Raw genomic sequence first — 19215 nt, forward strand, 5'->3', positions numbered from 1 at the left:
GTTTGTTTTGCTTTTCCTGAAAAAACATCAAAGGCTTATTATATACTTAAAAAAAATAAACTATTCTTTTCTATTTATAGGCATGGGGGAAAGGGAGAGAACTTTAACTTCTCTTTTAAAATAATCCCATTGTAAATAAGCAGTAATACTCTAAGACAATGCTGAGAACATGGTCTAATCCAAAGTTTGTTCTAGACGAAAAAATTTTTATCCAAAAATATTTTAGTTAGTTCTAGGCAAAATTATTTGGGTACAACTGTTTTATATTTCTTCAATTTTTATTTTAGGTAATTTGAAGACTTCTAGAACTAAAGATTAAGATAAAAAATATGTAGCCTTCTCACAATTTCTGGATGCTGAAAACCACAGAAAGACAAACTGAATATATGTGGACTACTTTTGTAAATTCTGTCAGGATAATTCTGATGTTTCTTGCAAGGAAGATATATCATAAAAAAAAATGCATTCTATAGCATAAAGAAAGATTAATACTACTATGACAGGATTCTGAAGCCAAGCTTGACTGTCTTTTGTGAAATAGACCATTGCTCTCTTCCCTTCTTATTTCTGCCTGTGATCAGTGGGAATATCGCTCTCACTTCCTTTGGAACAAACTCTTCCTCTACCAAAGATGATTGGAAAAGTTCAATATAAATAAGGCATGAAAACCATATAATTAACGATGCTATTACTTGCCACAAAGACCAAGTTCTGAAAAAATAAAAACCCCCATAAACCTCCTGTCTTCAATGCTTGTACCACTGAAAGCTACGTTTTAATGATGTTTCTGCAGCCTTCAGAAACAGGGATAGGAGCATCAAAAAAATCTACAAAAATTTTAAAACACAGTACACCAAAGCAATTATTGTAATGTTTGCTAAGGATTAAGAATAGGAGAATTCAGCTATGTATGTAGAAAGAGATAAACAGAGTCCTCTATGGCATTACATAGTGTATCTGCTGGAACATATCCTATGAGATTTTTACTAATGCTAATAATATTCTTCATTTGCTGTGCTGCTAATTATAAAAGAATGGTGACTGTTTATAGCAGAAAGGAATTCCTGTAATGCTAGTAGCAATAGAGAGGGGTAGAATTCTGTGAACAAGTAAAAAAATTCAGTGTAAATAGTGCTGATGTTCTGTTACAAGACTGCTCCATTTATGTAATATTTTATTCATTTATGAAGTCTTAAAGCTTAAATCTATCATAAACCAAGACTGAACTAATTTAAGGTGATTATTGAAAGATATTTAAAGTCCAACAGCGCAGTCTTAAGGAGACCATAGGGAAAACAGTGGGAAGCAGGGACTTGTTAATTTGAAAGGTAGAGGAGCCGAAGGGGAAATTACATATTGTGTGCTGTCTGAGAAGAATAGAGTTGGATCTTTCTAAAGAAAAATAGAACAAAAGGCTCTGCCATCAAAAGGTAAGATGGTACAGCATCCTCAACTACTGGGTGTCATGGTGTCTGTCTTGCTGTGACTTGATGCTGTGAGTTCACTGGTGAATGCTGCACTGAACTACCAAGTCTTCACCTGAATGTCTCTCTCTGCTGATAAATTCCTTATAATATATGTTAAAAATACAAAAACCAATAGAGAAATGTACTAAAACAAATGATTTGGATTAAAAGGCAAAAATCCTTTCATGCAGATGTTCGCTGCAAGAATTAGATTTTCCGCTGGGACAAGGCTCATAAATTAAATCACAATAAAAACTGTCTCTCCAAAGCACAAGGACTACGTATTAGCCTTTGAGAAACTGTGGAAACAGAATTGCAAATGTGAAATGTCCAGTGTTTTTTCTCCCTGCTACTCTTCAGAAAGGAAATTATTTCTATCCTAGTAAGCCAGTACCATGAGGACAACAAGAAAAACTGTCATACTTCAAATATCTCCTTAGATATAAATTGTGTGACAAGTAGGGAAGGAGATCAAAAAGTAGCAGGCACCTATTGCATGGCTTTCTGCAAGTGAAGGAAGCAGGGCTCAGTGACTTGCACATTTTCTCTCATATGTCTATGCCCAACTCTTAGCTAACTCTATTTTGGCTGATATGCAAGCTGGGTCATTGCAGTGCATGCTTTAAAACTGGAAGGGAGTATGTGTGGCAATTGCTGCTCTGCAATGCTGGACTTAAACCCATCTTTATAGTGGCAAGAGTTTAATGACCACATAAAAAGAGTTACTTGGATTAATTTCTGAGGTACTGGAAATATAACTGTGATTTTAGAAACCTATTAGTGACATAAATACATCTATACATCTATTGGGGAATGACCAGAATATGTGTTGATTAACATACAGGAACTGAATTTTATCTACTGCTATCAGTATGTATTATCTGATATATATATATATATATATGATGATAATATAAAAAAACCCACTACTCAAATTGTGATTTTTTTTTGGTGAGAATGACTGAGATTTTGAGTGTTCTTTTATTTAATTTTACACTTAAAACTTATTGTCACTACCCCACCCTCAAATCAGAAACTTTAAGGTATTGAAAAATCACTTGGGAATTCTCCCTATGACTTCATTACAAATAAAACAGGTCAAGAAGACACACTTTCTGTGGACTTACCAGTACCTGTGGTAAGCCAGTCAACTGGCACGATATACATTAAGAAGTAGCTAAGGATTGGTCATAATACTTTGCTTATTTAACTTTGCTAATACAAAAAATGATAATAAAATTGTTAGTCCATTCTCTGGCAGTATCTGTATTTACAGAATACAGAATTTGGCAGAGTTTTTTTGTAGTTCATGATTCATAGTATGTTCTTATTCAGAGCGGCTATTAATAAAGGTAATCATTCTATTAAACTTACTGTGTGTTTTCCACAAAAGCTGCATGTTTTATTTTGTAAATATAGTTTTCTACTGACTTTTTGTGTGGAAGGGTTGCTTAACAAGAAAGCTGTGGTTTTGTGAGTTTGTTCATTGCTGTCACTATATAATATAGCTGTATCTGGAGTAAGTCTCCTTCTCTTTCAGTCTTATGCTTAAAGTCTTACTGAAACTTTACAACTGAAATACAAGGATTAATCAGTTAATACTGCAAAGCCAGATGTTGCTTCTAGTATAATTAATATTAATGAGCACACAACATTCCCCTTCCTTTCTCTTTTATGTTAGACTGTGCATTACAGCCTCATATCTTGTATCTGAGACCATCTCAGCAGAGGCAGGAAGTGAGAAGTGAGCAACACAATTTTCTGTTGTCCTATCTGCACTTTTAATACTGTGAGTGAGAAAAGGTACTTGTGTTAGCTACTCTTAAACCTACATGCTGAATGTTTGTACTCTAAATATGACCAGAAATGCTACAATTTTTTTCTCTTTTTCCACCCACTGTTGTCCTCAGGTAGTCCCCCAGAGCACAGAAAATCAATGTGTTTTCTATTTATATGTGTCTGATGAGAATATCAAAATAAATACCATCAGTTGGGTAGACTAATAATTTTCTTCTGCCTATGGGAAATGATTGAAAAAGGACAGTTTTAGTTCCTACAAGCTCTGGAATGTTGGTGATAATCAGCAATAATCAGTGGAAGTGGAGGGAGGGGTTGGGAAAGTTCTTTTGAGAGGTGGTTTTTTTTTTTTTTTACTCTTGGATAATAATATTAGCTTGTTGGGATGACCATAGTTCCTCTAACAAAAAAATTTGTGTTTAATCTACGATGCATGGAGTGTTACTGATTTGGGTGTGAGCCAAAGCATGTGAAAGCATGGCTTCTATGGATTTACCTGAATAAATTTTGGTTGAATCTCTCAGGCACTTCTACAGCAGATTTTTTTGAGACCTATTGCAGGTACAAAGGAGGGAATTTGGAGTGATCTTCTGTACTTAGGAAGTCTGGGTTTGGAAACCATCTGCTTTTCCTCTATGTTATTTCCCTGGGGTCATAACTACATGATTCCTAATCCCCTGTAGTAGCATATTTCCCCACAGGACATCCTGTCTGGGAATGTAGCACACCAGCTGCATTTGAGTTCTCAGGGAAGCTATTTCATGCTAGTTTTCTTTGAGTAAAAGCTTTCTTTCTCTGTTAAAAAATTGTTGTAAAGCTGAACAGGACTGCTGTTGGTAGTTACAAGAGCTAAGGGCTATAACTTTTTCTTTCAAATCCTCTTAGTTGTGTGTAAAAGTGCTTGTTTTCTCATCCTTTTAATGCTTTGGATTATGTCTTTATTTGGTGCAATGTTGATGTATTGTAATAACAGACTGGTAACATCTTTAAGCAGATTTTCAGCAAATATAGTAAAAGAAGTATTGTAAGAGTGGCAGAAAGCAAATCACTAATAATAATACGAATGAAGCAGTATTTTTGAAATATATATCCTTCTGTCTGTATGCATGTTCCTCTTAGACTTATAAGACCCAGAGGAAATTATGTTGCTTTTTGGGTGCCTGATTTGACCTTTTTTATTTTGTTTTTTTGTTTTTACTTTAAAAATTCAAGGTAGTTCTGTGTATAAATATTGCAGAAAATTTCACTGAATTACTCCATTTTTGTATCCATTTAATTTCTGCTGCAGAGGATTCTTGCTAATTCTTTTAACTGTTTCTGCTTACCACAAGATGTGAATTCGTTTTCCTCCCCTACAGTTGAGTTAAAACTAAGAAGTAATGAAGGTCTTTGGGGGCATACTAGCATCTATTAAAACTATTAAATCTATTTGGCAGGAGGAAATTTAACCTATAGGTTACAGTAATGCAGGTGATCAAATATCAGAGAAAACATCACTGATATTAGACATCCTCTTGAACATTGCTATTTGTATTGTCTTGCTTGAACTCTACTGCAGGTTTCATTTTGCAGAAGACCTTATTTTTTATATAAGACAAATTTCTCCATGAAATCTAGTGGACATGCCACAGTACTTAAAGAGGAGTCAAAGCAAAATATCTAACTACATAATAAAGGTTGTCTGATTTGTAGGAAACCAACATGATTGATTCATACAGCCTGATACTTCAGAGGTTTATTGAATGATATGATATGTCATGGATAAATGTCATTTTGAAATTCTGTACCTCTTCTGTAGTAGAGTGCATCAGAATATATTTGAAGAGCTTTTCTTCTGCATTGTCATTTATATATTCTTTTGTCTCACAATGTAAACATATTGCATACGCTTCATGCCTGCGTGTGTGCCAGAGGCTGTGACCAGGCCTTTAATAGAGTCATTTATAGATTACAGGGAGCTTTCACCCATATATATCCACGTGACTGGTTTTGCAAGGTTTTGTAAATATATGCTGAAATGACAAAATGCATTGAAGAATAAAAGACTCTAACTTTCCTTGTTCTACTTTGAGGATCGATTGCTGTTAAAAATTGTACACCTACATAAATATACAGTGGCACTTAACAGTCAGCTCCTGTTGTTTTTTTCTTTGCAGAAAGTGCTTTGGACTTAGTGCTGTGCTCAGCTATATTAAATCCCATGCAAAGCAAAGTTTCTACTTATTTGTCAGTCAAAACAACAGCATCCTGAGGACTGTGATGCTTCTGCCAAGGTGCATTTCTGTGTGATAATGTAGAGAAAAGTAAAGATAGATGATCAGAGGACTGGAGCACCCTCCTATGAAGACAGGCTGAGAGAATTGAGGTTGTTTAGCGTGAAGTAGAGAAGGCTCTGGAGAGATCTTAGAGCACTTTGTAGTACCTAAAGAGGGCCTTCAAGAGAGATGAGGAGGGACTTTTTACAAGGTCATTTAGTGATAGGACAAGGAGGGAATGGCTTCAACTCAAAAAAAAAGTAGGTTTAGATTGGATATTAGGAAGAGAATCTTTACTGTGAGGATGATGAGGCACTGGAACAGAAAAGTTGTGGATACTCATCCCTGGAAGTGTTCAAGGCCAGGTTGGAGGGGACTTTGAGAAAGTTGGTCTGGTCAGACCAGCCCATCCCTGCCCATGGGATGAGGATGGGGGTTGTAACTAGATGATCTGTAATGGTCCCTTCCAACCCACACTGTTCTGTGATTGTGTTAGAATATTAGATGAGGTAAACCTGAGGAATAATTTTGGATTCTGAAGATAGATTTGAGCTTGTAACCCTCTAAATTGAAGCTGTAAAAATTATTTGAGTTTTTGTCCCTCAGTAGTATAGAGCAGATGTTTGTGATTACTGTTTTGTTCTGAAGCTCTGCTGCATTTTAAAGGTGTTCTATTGCATGGTTTTGATTTTTCTAACACTTGTTTTCAGAAATCCCTGCTTTCCTAAAATAAAGTATTAAGGATCTGAGCAGAGAGATACCATATTTCAAATTGTGTGTAAAGCTCTGAATTTTATTTTCTAGAGACTTAAATAAGAAATCTATATCAATAGCTGTTTATTTCTCAGCATTAAATTCCCTTGTAGGTACATTAAATGCCTAGAATTTTTTCAAGAACAAAGTAATGACTGTCTACCTAATATGAGTAAAAATTACTGTATTTCAGTTTAATAAGCTCATCTGTGAAAGAGTCCATAAGATGCTCTACTCTAGTGATATTTCCATTATTTCTATGTATATTTATAGTATGAAAAATAAAGGAGTTTTAGATTTTCTTCTGTAAATATTGCTTTCCATTGCAGAATATCAAACCATTCTTTGTGGTTTGTCATATTCAAGTAGACCATGTAATTGTAACTAGTTAAAGTAAAACTTTGTAAAAAATGGTGTGTTGGGGGAATGTAGTATTTCCACTAAAAAAACTTCATATGAGTTAAGTAAGGTAGTTACTACAGTTCAGTTTAAGAAGTTACTCAAATTTAATATTAAAGTATTGTGAAACCATAACTTTCTCTGTTAGTATTTTTTTTTTCTGATTACATTTAGAAAACTAACTCTAGGAGGAAATGTAAACTTAGCTACGTAATTGTTCCTAAGTAGATGCTGCACATTCAACTTAAGCTCCGTGAAATGCTTGAGATTTTTTGAGCATAATAATTTCTTTAAAAGTATTGCAAGATCTGGGATTTTTCTGCTATATGCATGCTAAAAGTGTTGAAACCAAATTTTTGTTCTGGTTTTGAGGGCTTTTTGTCATCAACTCTGAGGCCAGACATGAATCAAGTAAGTATTAGTTTTCCTCCAAAAGAATCACTGCAGTTAGTTAGCCAAAACTGAGCCAGAAATGCAGAAGCCAAAAGAAATGGTTACTGGAACTAATTTTTTAAAATAACCATAGGATCAGTTCAGATGTAAGTTATAAATTCTGTTGATCTGCAAGTTGCTATGGAGTCAGAGTGTGTTAGTTTTGCAAGCTGTCCTTCTGTCCTTGAATTGCCCTGCTGGTACTTCAAAGCAAAGTAACGGTGTTGAGTTTTTAAGCTGTGGGTGCTTAAGGATTGATAAAGTTCTATAACACTTTTCACAAGAATACTGCGTGCGGATCTGTTCAGATAGTATGCTCCACTCTCTTTTAAACACAGAAAAAAAAAAGACTTCAGATTCCATAACTAAAGTGTTTATACACAGAGTAGGTTAGCTAATAGAGGAATAGTTGGAAAATTGCTATGGTGTACTTTGATTTCACATAAATCTCTAATAATAAAATAAATCCTTTTATGGGCTACATGTATAGCCTGTGACTATAACACCATAAATTATAGTATATTATAAGCATCTATATGAATCTATAATGGTATGTTACGGCAGCAGAAAGATGACGTGTGTATACTATAACTGGGTGAATTGTCCCTAATCATCTCTCTCTAACCATCCTAATTCTCAGACTACAATCAAGCCCACAAGGGTTGATCTAATCTTAGATGAAACAGTTTGTAGCAGATGTTTCAGCATTTCTTCAATTCCTAACTTTGAATGCCTGCAGATTTGCAATAATAAAAAATGCTATCAGAAATTTTAGGATTCGAACTGTGACACTAAAATGATCTAAGGCCTAATTGTATTGTTGCGGAAGGTTGTGTTACAAGCTCAGTAAACTAAAGCTTAACCTTGCTAATTAGGATGATAAAATTAAACTCAAGGGTACATACAAGGTTATCACATATGAGGAATATTTCCCTGTTTGATATTCTTCATAACAAACTTTCAGACTGCATTTCTTATTAAAGAACTTATTGGTGATCTTTTGGGGATATATTGTGGTTTTTAATCCTGACTTTACAGTATAAACAGCTTTGCTTTAATTGTGCTTGCTTCTTGGTAGATGGTTTCGTAATGTTTGAAGAAAATGTTTTAAAATAGGCAAGAGGAAAAACTCCCAAGGCTTATAGTATCTTGTGGTAAAGTCTTGGCCCCACATCCCAGAGCTGCTGACAGAAGCAAGTAACCTCTTGCTTCTGAGCAGGGCTATGCGTTATTTTTGCCTCTCCTGTTTGTGGGGTGGATGTCAGATGACTGTGGAGTATCTGCTCTGCTGCTGTGGGAGATGGGAGTTCCCAGCGGTGTGGTAAAGGAGCAGGAGCTGGCCTCAATTCCCTGCTACTCTGCACCCTCTGCGCTAATTCAGGAGCTCAGTGCTGTGCAGCAGTGTTCTGCTTCTCTTGCTTCTTCATATGAATCAAAATATGCCATCTGAAATGCACCCAATTAGTGCTGTGGGAACTGCATTTCCAAAAAGTCAGACAGTGAGATCAGTGCTGTTCAAGACAGGAAAACAGTTTCTAGGGCAACTTAATTTCAGTGATGCCCAGAAAGCTAAGTGCGGGAGGGATGGTAAGCCTTCTTGCAACAGTATTTACTTTTGCATTCTTAGTCCGAAGTGTTGGTAGCATTAAGCATGCAGATTGCAAACATGAGGTGTTTTGGTTTGTGGTTTGGGATGTGTTCTATTGACTTTACTCAGCAATAGCTTAGATCCTGTAACCTGCTCTTCAGCTGAGGTATGAATGGTTTTGTCTTCCCATTTTCCCCCTGGGCCTTTTTACAGATAATAACTGCTTTTCAATTTCTCTTAAATTTTATTTGAATGCATGACAAGCGTAGTTTCACTGAATTGGTAAGGTGTCACCCCTTGTCTCTTCTCCCTTAGCCAGATATGCACAGAAAACTCAAAAAGTGGTGGATGTCAAAACAATGGTTAAATATGACTTTACTGTGACAACTATTTTTATTTTTTTTACTACAAATGCTACATTTTTAAGTTGTGAATAGATTTTGTTTAGCTCACAACTTACTACATTTCTCTCACATACCCCGTAAAAAGCAATACCCGTTTATAATGGAGATAACTAGTGAGGTAAATTTGAATGTACTCATATTTCAGTGTTTTTAATACATACACTGCAGATGTCTTGTCTAACAGGAGAGCACTGCACATGGCAAGTCAGGGAGGAGAAATCAACAAGCCTTTCCTGCGGATAATGAGATGTAAATGCAGGACTGAATATTATTATGTAGTTGTCTTCCTGGGAGAACAATTTGATGGGTTATGCTAGCAAAAAGCCCCATGAGTGATGCTTCAGTGCCTGTCCTGGTCAGTGATGGTTTCTGTTAGTAATTAAGAGCTGACTCATGGCTGCTTCTCTCAAGAGACAAATGTTTCTACAGCTAGTGGCAGAAAATTAGATGGTTTTCCAATATACCCAAGAAAGCTGCCATTTGTACTGTCTTTTGAATAGGGGCAGGAAATTTCAGAGCATTTTAAGTGGTTTGGAAAAAAGGCTTATAGTGTTTTAACTCTCCTGTTTGGCATTATTTAAAAAAATTGGATGAGGGTTTTTTTTTTGGTTTCTGGTTTTCTATTGGTTTTTCTGAGTGCGAAGGGAAATTTCTGGAGTAATGTGTAGACACTTGTCAATAAAAATCTCTTCTCTAAATATTAGTGATGACTGGCAAAACTTTATCAGCTACAGCTGTGGATAAAAAAATGTTAAACTGAAAAGCATCTATTGTAAATGACTAGGAAAAGGCTTTAGAAATTTGTGAAAAAATGGATAATCATACAAAAGATTTTCACTGTAAACCAGTAATTTTGAATTATTTTAGAAAAAGTAAAAAGTTTTTCTTCTTTTAGAAAAAAAATTAGCCAGTGAATTTCCTGTAATATGTATTTTAATAGATTTATTATGAACAACCATGGCAAAAATAAAACATAACTGTATGATATGACCATGAAAAGTAATAGCCCGTTCAGAGGCCAAACTTTTGCATAAATTAGTCAAGAATATTAAAAAATATGATCATGCTGGAAAGGTGACATGAACGCTGAATTAAGCAGAAGAAAGAGTACAAAAAGAAGATTATGCAGAGATTTTATAATGAAGGGATCTCTGAAGAGTAATAGAAATTGATCAGTACTGGGAATCAAATTTCTGACTGGAAAGATTTCAGATAACCATTTAGGGGCGGGTGAGGTTATGTTGTTCTAGGTCTGGAATAGTTTTCTCTCACTAATAAGATGAGTCTATTCAGCATCCATCCTTAGGAACAGAGACTACTGTCCCCTGCAAGCTTGTCCATTGTAATGAATATCATTCCCATATGTTATTGCAATGGGCAACCGAATCAGTTCTCACTAGACCACAAGTGTGCTGGGTTACTGGCATGGCTTACTGATACATAATTGCACAACAGGTAATGAGATCTAGAGGAATATTTTATTCTGCTTTACCCACCTTGTAAAATTGAGAGAGGAAGGATGTTGTTTAAAGAAGTTGTGCTGTGCCTAGGGCTCAGCAGGTAATTTCAATAGAATCCTTCTTAAGCTTGTAATGAACAAGTTTTGGTCCTTCTAATTGACATGGTAATAAAAGAAAGCCTGAAAATAACATGTACTTTTAATACTATCTTTCTGAATTTCTCCAGTAAAAAAACACAATGGCATAGGGTGCCATTTGTGTTGTTTACCCTCAATACAAAATTTTAAACTCATATTCGTTGAGTAGCTAGTGCTCATCCAAGTATGTAAACCTGATTAAATGATCAAATATTTGGCATTTCTTCAACTATGCATGTGTGGAAAACAGACACTTAAATCTCACAGGAAAGATCTAAGTATTATGGAGGCAACACTGTGAGTGGTTCTCATTCCCTCCGTTGTTTAAGGGCTGATGCTGATTTCTCTCACAATAGCTACCCCAATTATCTGAAGACTTTAGAAGTCTTTCAGAAGTTTTGATTACAGCCAATGGCATCCTAAAGTAGGCCAGGGATAAAAGACTATCTCACAGTTCGTGAATAATTGAGCAGGCTTTTGTATAACAATGAGATGCCATATGAAAGGCAAATGTTTGTTTGCTGTTTGCTCACATCTGCACCTATTTATTCATATTTATAGGTAAATTCAAATGCTAATGCTTTTTCAAACACTGAAGTACAAACTTTCTATTGGTATAATAAAGTAAAAGGCTGCTGAAATGCAGTGGAACTCTATATGTTTATACCATCTTTAAAATTAGATTAAAAAGAGTAAAATCCAGATTCAAGGATGTACCTTGGTGTATGTACATACCATATCAGGAGTCCTCTTTGAACCATTTCATTCTTCAGATGTCTTCTCTTCCTAAAGGTCTGAAAAAAACAGATGCCAATAAAAGGAAGCGATAACAGTTTAAAGGGCAAACTTATGGAACTCTTGCAATTCGGTGTTCTTTAAAAGCAAGGGCTGTTCATTCCTGCAGTCTATGTGCTAAAGCCTTTGAATTCATCCCAGTTCTGAAATCTGGGGAAAGGGCTGGTAAAGAGCATCCTTAAAGATAACTAGCATCAAGCCCTAGAATTCCATGGATGCTTTGTAGCACCCATTAATGAGGTTCTTCCTCTAGAATTTCATCAGCTTAGCTGCAAACCCTCAAACTCGCTTTCAAGCTGTCCTGAATTGCAAAAAAGACTGAAGGTGTCATTCAGGATAACCTACTCGTTTGTCACTGAAGGAAACGCTTTGGAGTATGCATTAGATGACCTTTTATCCAGAAAATGTTCTCATCCTCACAGAGAAATCTGACTCCTCAACTGTGAAGTCTAGTTGCTTTTTTTTAGGGATATTTCTAATGTACTGGATCTAATATACTTTGCATTAAAATGAAATATGACTGTGCTATATATAAATATATATATATATTTAAAAAAAAAATCAACTCCTACCAACCTTCAAAAAAGTTTGATTAATTGACATAAAGTATCTGTTACATTATCATCAGCTGTCCAAAATTCAGGTAATCTGTAAAATGCAGATTTCATGGCTATGCCAAAACCCACCACCACTGGTGATGTGGCCTTGGGTTGTTCTGTATTTTCTAAAGAGAATTTTTTGAAGACTGTAAACAATTAAGGGCAGATGATGAAAATAAGAAAATCAAGGAAATGAAATGAAGACAGTGGGTTTTACACTGAAAATGAATTTTCTCCTCAGAGTAAGACAGATGAACTGAAAATACACATAGACTAAAAAAACCACCCAAGATCCCAGAAGAACCAGGAGTATTATTAAAAACAACACTTTTATTAAATTAATAAATATGTCTGCTTTGGACAGTTGGTGCTGTCACTTTTAGTAAGGTCTAAATAGTGTGAATATTCTATACTTGTGTGTGCAGCTTTTCACTCTACAGCATTGTGTAGTTAATATGGTTTAATCAAGAAATAACTGTGGGAGCAGTGCTATACCTTTGGCAAAGTCAAGTTGCAACACTGCCTAGATGTTATTTGAAGAAAGTACTATCTAATAAAGATGGTTTATGATGTCCCACAGTGTAATGTCTTTTTTTTTTTTTTTCAGGAAATATGTTATTGTCTTTGCTTTTCCCCAGGTTAGGTGAAGTAATTTCTGAGACAGGAAGTACAGTTGTACAGTTGACACTTTACAACCTTAGTTGAAAAACCCTAGGAACTGTATGCTTTGTTAGCTGTATACTTGCAGAGGATTTAACTAAATGCTATGCTTCCTGACAAAAGTCTTCATAGTTAAATTTATTGATACTGTCGTCCAATGGTAGGTTTTTAAAACAAAACACTTATTTTGACTGATAACATTCATCTGAGGTAATGGCAACAGTATAGTGTCAGTATTATTATATCATAACGTGGTTAATTAAGCTTAATTATTTTAATGATACTACATTTGCTGCACATAGTTTAAACAGCATCACATTGAGGGGAAAACTCTCTGCTCATACTTCCTTGATATTTTTAATTCTTTTCTTTTTGGTAATGGGAGATATGGTTGATTCAACTTAAATAGTACTGTATTTCTTGTCCTGTGTCATTAAATTTTGTAGAATTTATACAGAAATAAGGCTCTTCACATATGACCAGTGGAATCATTACCTAGCATTGGGTTTGGGGTTTTTTTCAATGTATCCTTGAATTAATAACATAAAATTCTGTATGGTATTGTTTATAGAGCTGTGCCAGTATTGAATAGGATAATGAAGTAAACTACTGTCATAGATTATAAAACTAGATTAATATCTAATCTCTTACTTGCATAATATAGTCTAGAGGATTATTATTAGTCAGCTTCTCTTTGAACTGCAAATATATGATTATATGATAATTCAATCCCTGTTTTAATATTCTCTTTATGGCAAGTAAGAATGCTTGGTAGGTAGTCTAATAAAGTACCCTTGTTGTTTAAAAATGCTTTTAAAACCAAATCTAGTGTGTTTCTCATTAAAATGAGAGGATAATACTGTTTTGCCTTGTACTTTCTGGAGGATTTTATTTTTCTCTACATGCTCTCAGTATTTAATAATCTGCATAGTTTTTCCGTAGAAAGTTTGTCATTGAACTGAGAGAACTAGATGTTCTTGTCCAGTAATGGTCACATTAGTGCTCACTTCAACCTTGTGGGTTTTTTCTGTGTACACAGAAAAGCGATGCTAACTGCTGATTACTGTGTTCTGTTAAAAGCTGCAACAAGTATTTCTCAGTGGTATCACTACTGTCACAGAAATAGAGCACAGACAAATGTAAAAGATAGAAATGTGTAAAGTGATTTCTGAAAGTACATTTTGTAAAGGCAGTCTTAAAATTCCTCTCATACTCAAAGTTCATGGATTTACTTCCATCTCAGGAATTGTCAAATTTGGCATTCATGAAAGAAATTGAAGTAAAAAGTCTACAAAGGACTGACAATCAAAAAGTATAGAAAGACAAATTGAGTATACTTGTGTAGAAATTATTGATGTTCTCAGAATATTTGCATTTATGTTACTGTCCACCTTTTAAGAAAAAACTAATAGAATCCTTTGGTTTTGTTTGCAGATTTTCAGGCGTTGTTGGTTGGTTTTCAAGAAGGCTTCCAGTAAAGGGCCCAGGAGGCTAGAAAAATTTCCAGATGAGAAGGCAGCATATTTCAGGAACTTTCACAAGGTAAGTCATGTCTTTCTGGTGAAGTGAAGCATTGCCTGTTTATCACTCATCCTTGGGAATCGTGGTCTTGATATGTCTAGCTTGCAAACAATACAGTTAGGTTGAAAGCCTAATCCTGACAATAATAGCACTTTAAAACATCTCTAAGTCTCAGTGATGCAACTGAGATATCACACTGGTTTTTCCCAAATGAGCACAAACCCCTCAATGCGTGTGAAGTTACAGAATAATGTGGTCTTTTTGATTTAAACATTAGCAGTTCGGGAATGTGTAAAATTGGGTGCCTATTCAAATGTTTAATCAGTAATTATTAACTAAGTATTGAACAAATTCTGAAAATGCTAAATGCTTCAGTTGTAATGGTGACACTCATTGAATACATAAGGTTTTTCCCAGAACTCTTCGAGGTTTAGAAGGTCTGTCAATGACGAGGATTTTTAGCAGTAAAAACACAGGATTCACTGAGTGAGATACTCCCTGCTTTCTCTGTCACTTGCACTTCTGTGATGGGAAACAAGATATTTAAGCATAGGTTCTTCTTTCTGTCTTGTAAAGTACTGTTAGCCCCCCTCTCAAAGTCTGCCAGTAGACTTCACATTAGTTAGTCCTAAAATAGGGCAGGGCTCTGTGCTTGTACTATCGTATTCTATCAAGTCACCTTTAGCTTATGTCATGTCAGTGTTAAATATTACATTAAAACTGTCAAGTTGAAACACAAGGAAGACTCAATCAAGGGCCACACAGCAAGGAGTGAAAAAGTGTGGATATAAGCCTAGATCACACTCTTCAACCCTTCCCCTGCTCCAGCATGGGGGCCCTTCCATGGGACAAAGTTTTCCACAAACTACTCCAGAATGAGTCCTTCCCACGGCCTGTAATTCTGCATGAGCTGCTCTGGCATGGATCCCTCCCATGGGGTAGAGTCCTTCAGGAACAGGCTGCTCCAGCATCTGCAGCATAAGCTCTTCTCTCCATGGGCCCACAGGCCAGGATCCTGCTCCAACGTGGGCTTCCAACATGGTCACAGCTTTTGTAGAAGCCTTTGGGCAAAGCTATTTTTTTTAAGTTCTTTCTTGAGCATGTTATGCCTATAGCATACTTTATTTTTAAGGCATCTCTGAAAGACTTTATATGTTGTTTGTCAACTGTTGTCATTGTAGAAAAATAATATGAAATGCAAGAATTGTTTGAGAAGCTAAGATAATAACATAGATACAGATGCAGATGAATGTTGTAGTACTGATGGAGGAGTGACCATCTGCAAAATGGAAAGGAGGAATGTTACTCTTTTTCATCCCTTTTTTTCCTTCTTATTCCACTTCTTGAGCACAAGGAGTGGGATGAGAAAGAAATGAATACTCTTTCCTATTTAAAAGGATAATGGGCTTCTGGCTGTAGAGAAAGAGGAATTGTATCCATTCACTTGGATTGTACCCATTTTTCAAATAAGGCCATGAAATCATTTATGAAGGTATATATTCAAAAATAGAAATCCTGAATCTTATTCACTGGCTTGATTTTTTTTTCCCAAGGATATTTTATTATTTCATAGTGATTATTCTCCTCAGTTACCTCCATTCTGATAAATTAAATAGTCGTGAAGTGGATGTGCGTGACTTGTGAATAGTCATCAAGAGTAACTACTGAGGGAACAGTGCAGGTTGCTACAGGATCAAGTAGTTACTTGATTGCTGGTATTGGATGAAAATACCCTGATTCTCTTGCTTTCTTTTTTAGAGCTGTTTATTGGTTTATTTTGAAGTTGTTCAAAATGCATATTTAATTCTAGCCAGTGCAAACTGTTAGCCCTGTTTTGAAATTCTCTATTTCTTTATTCACTCACAAAATATAAGGAGGGCATATTGTATGCAATTTGAAGATTAACTCTGAACTCTGAGAATCAATGAAAAAATTATTAAATATTGAAGAAAGAAGAGCTGGTGTTTTAAGAGACATTAAAGTATAAGTTGCAAGCCTGACTCCTTATGAAAGAATAACATTCTTAAAGGAGCGGAAGGCACTGCTCACACTGTAATATTCATATAAGACTCTGTATATTGACCCTGAGATCCTTTTTCTTGTACAATCTCTTTGTAACTAGTAGAAGAAAGGGGGTGGTATACAGTGGTGGTGGTGGTGTACAGTGGGACTGTGATTGTCCACTGTGATTGTCTAGGAATTTATGTCCTTCAGACTTTCAGATCAGTCTAGGTTACGTTGGAAGGTCTAGAAGTAGCAAAGAGATTGTATTGTACTGTGAAATTTTTTTAGCTCTCATGCAGAATTATAGAAGAAAATTTTACATCTCAAGTGGAAAAACCAAAAATTAGTATCTTTGATTTATCTGCATTCAAATCAGTATCCATGATCACAAACAGTACCCCAATAAAAGATCTCCATCAAGATCTCCACTGTTCCATGTTTGAGTTGGAAATGAGGCTCACTGAAATTCCTCTTTCAAGTATTTTACCTAGATGACTATATATCTCCTATACTGTAGGTGAAAAACTTGTGTACTGGGCAATGTGAGTTACAGAAGGGGCTAAACAAGGGAAAAAAACCCAAGAACTGGTAGCACAAACCTACGAGAATTAAAAATAGAGATTTTTTTGGTATACATATGCTAAATAAATACTCATTAATGAGTAAATAAACTGACCTCTTTAGAAAAGGGACTCCCTCTTCCCCAGCCAGTATCCAGATCATATATGGGTTTATTTGTTATTCTGCAAATTCTGTAAATTGCTGTTGTGCATTGCTTCGGTGTTGTTTTTTTAACTAGTAATTTTCTTATTATAAATAACAGTAATCACATTAGTTCTAGACAAGTGCCTCCTGACAGCAACAGTGCATATTACATTCATTAGCCAAAATGTGACCTCATTTGTTCACTCCAGTTTCTGGTATCAAATTAAAACTTCTCATTACTGTAAATGTATATCATTACACTCTTGCTCAGGTAAGTTATAGCTTAGCTGTACTGTTTTCCCTTGAACATTCATTGTAAAGGTTGTGCAGAACAGCTCTGTTAACTCCCAATGCTCCCTCTAAAGAGGGCATAAAATGGCAGTAGCTCTGTTCCTGTCCCAGAGGTGGGTAAGTTCTTGGTATCTGTTCCTATGCTATCAGAAAGGGCCAAGAACAGACCCCACAGCTTTACCAGCTTAAAAGAGGGCATAAATAACAAGCTTGCCTATTTCTGTATTTGAAGATATAAGGTATGCAAAAAGTGAAATTCTTTCAGGCTTTGGAGACATATTGATCAGACAGTACCAGTGCCTGTTACCCATTAGGAGAGGTTTGCACGAGCATTACAGAAGGTCAACGTGGTTAAGTAGCAACATGAAGGTTACTAGAAATAAGAGCAAAACCTGAAGTGCATCCAGGTGAACTCAGAAAAACATTACACAGTTGGCCAGTGAATTGGTAAAGTGGAACTAGAAAAGACAAAGTAAGGTTTGAAGAGCAACTCACCAGGATAGCTGAGACTGGTTATAAGTACAGATTCTGAACCATGAGGGGCAAAAATCTTCCCAGAGACCCAAGAGTATGAAGAAAATGTGCAAAAAACAGAGTACATTTTTTTCCCACAGAATTTCTTTCAGAAAATTTCAAAATAGTGATCTCAAAGTAGTATTTTCTTAGGAGCCCAGTGAATGTGTGTGTGACTATGTTAGTTTTGAATAATATTTTGCAAGCTTTTTTCTGCAGGTAATCAAGGATTGAACAGTTATTTTTTGTGAGTCTTTGCTCTTTGATGCCAAAAGAGGTGCCCAAATGTACTTTGTATGGTTTTTACATCCTTATTTTGCCAAGTCTTCTGAAGAAGAGATAACTAAATTTTCCTGAAAACTATATTCTTATTTTTTCCCGTTTTGACATTTAATTCTCTTCAAATATTTGTTTACAGCACTTTCAAGTAATGCCTTCTAGTAAAATCATCTGGTTGGTGTGGGAAGGTTGTGAAGGACATTGCTTCCATAGGCTGCTATTACTCATCTGATGAGATTAAAATGAACCCTGTTTAAATGAATAACTGTTAATAAAATTACTCAGTTGTGTACACCAAACAAAAAGATTTGCAGCAATTATCAGATCCCGCTTAAAATATAGAAGTATTTGAACAACGTAGTTGTTCAAAGCAAGCATTCTATGCACCAAAAAGCAAATTGCAGGAATAATTGGAGCTGTGCTGGTAATAAAGCTGCTAATAGAGCCTGAGCACATCAAAGGGCAGCATGCAAACTAATAAAACAAAATCTTTTTCAACAAAGATTGTATTAAGGCAATAACATCTTCTTTCCTTAACAATGTAATGAAGAAATCTAGTTGAGCATGCTGACAGGACTTCGAGCTCCTACAAACACGGATATAAAATGCATAAATAGTCTCTTCCTATATAGGACTCCATTCATCCACCAAAACCTTGGAGTCACAATGTATTAATTTGAAGAGTCAGTTCACGGGCTTGATTCAATGAAGCAATGTCGATGGGTGGCATTAAACTCCTCAACAATGGCATCAGTGGCTGAATCTAAGTATCAAGGAGGAAAATGAAAGTGGGAAAAGTAAAGATAATCTCTACTTATAACACAAAAACCACCAAGACCTATTAGTGGTGATTCTTATATGAAGATCCATGTGCCCTTAATACAGTAGATTCATACTAATAGTTGAGTGTGTGTACAGTTTGGCAGCAAAAGGGACTCTCTTACCCTTACAAATCAGCTGTTTAAATAGAAGCCTGTATTACCATTATGTTATTAAAACAAGCTGGAAGACTGAAACTTTTCCTTGGAAAAAAATAATATTGGATAGGGGAGGGCTGTTTAATCATTTCAGCAGTAGGACAAAAAAAATTACAATGCAAAATTTCCAAAATGCCATTGATGCTTAGAACAATTCAGGACCTCTGGAGCCCTTGTAGA

At 35.5% G+C, this 19215-nt stretch overlaps 1 protein-coding gene across 1 annotated transcript in view; it reads left to right on the plus strand.

The window, feature by feature from the left end:
* The window catches only part of DOK6 (docking protein 6), a 254260-nt gene that overhangs the window by 78044 nt on the left and 157001 nt on the right, over positions 1-19215 (plus strand). Inside the window, exon 2 of the mRNA XM_050315022.1 lies at positions 14180-14287. Coding sequence (XP_050170979.1) covers positions 14180-14287 — 108 coding nt within the window. The remainder of the gene's footprint in view (positions 1-14179; positions 14288-19215) is intronic.

This window comes from Myiozetetes cayanensis, unplaced genomic scaffold (assembly GCF_022539395.1).
Source record: "Myiozetetes cayanensis isolate MyiCay16 unplaced genomic scaffold, myiCay2020 scf1, whole genome shotgun sequence".
Taxonomy (NCBI): Eukaryota; Metazoa; Chordata; class Aves; order Passeriformes; family Tyrannidae; genus Myiozetetes; species Myiozetetes cayanensis.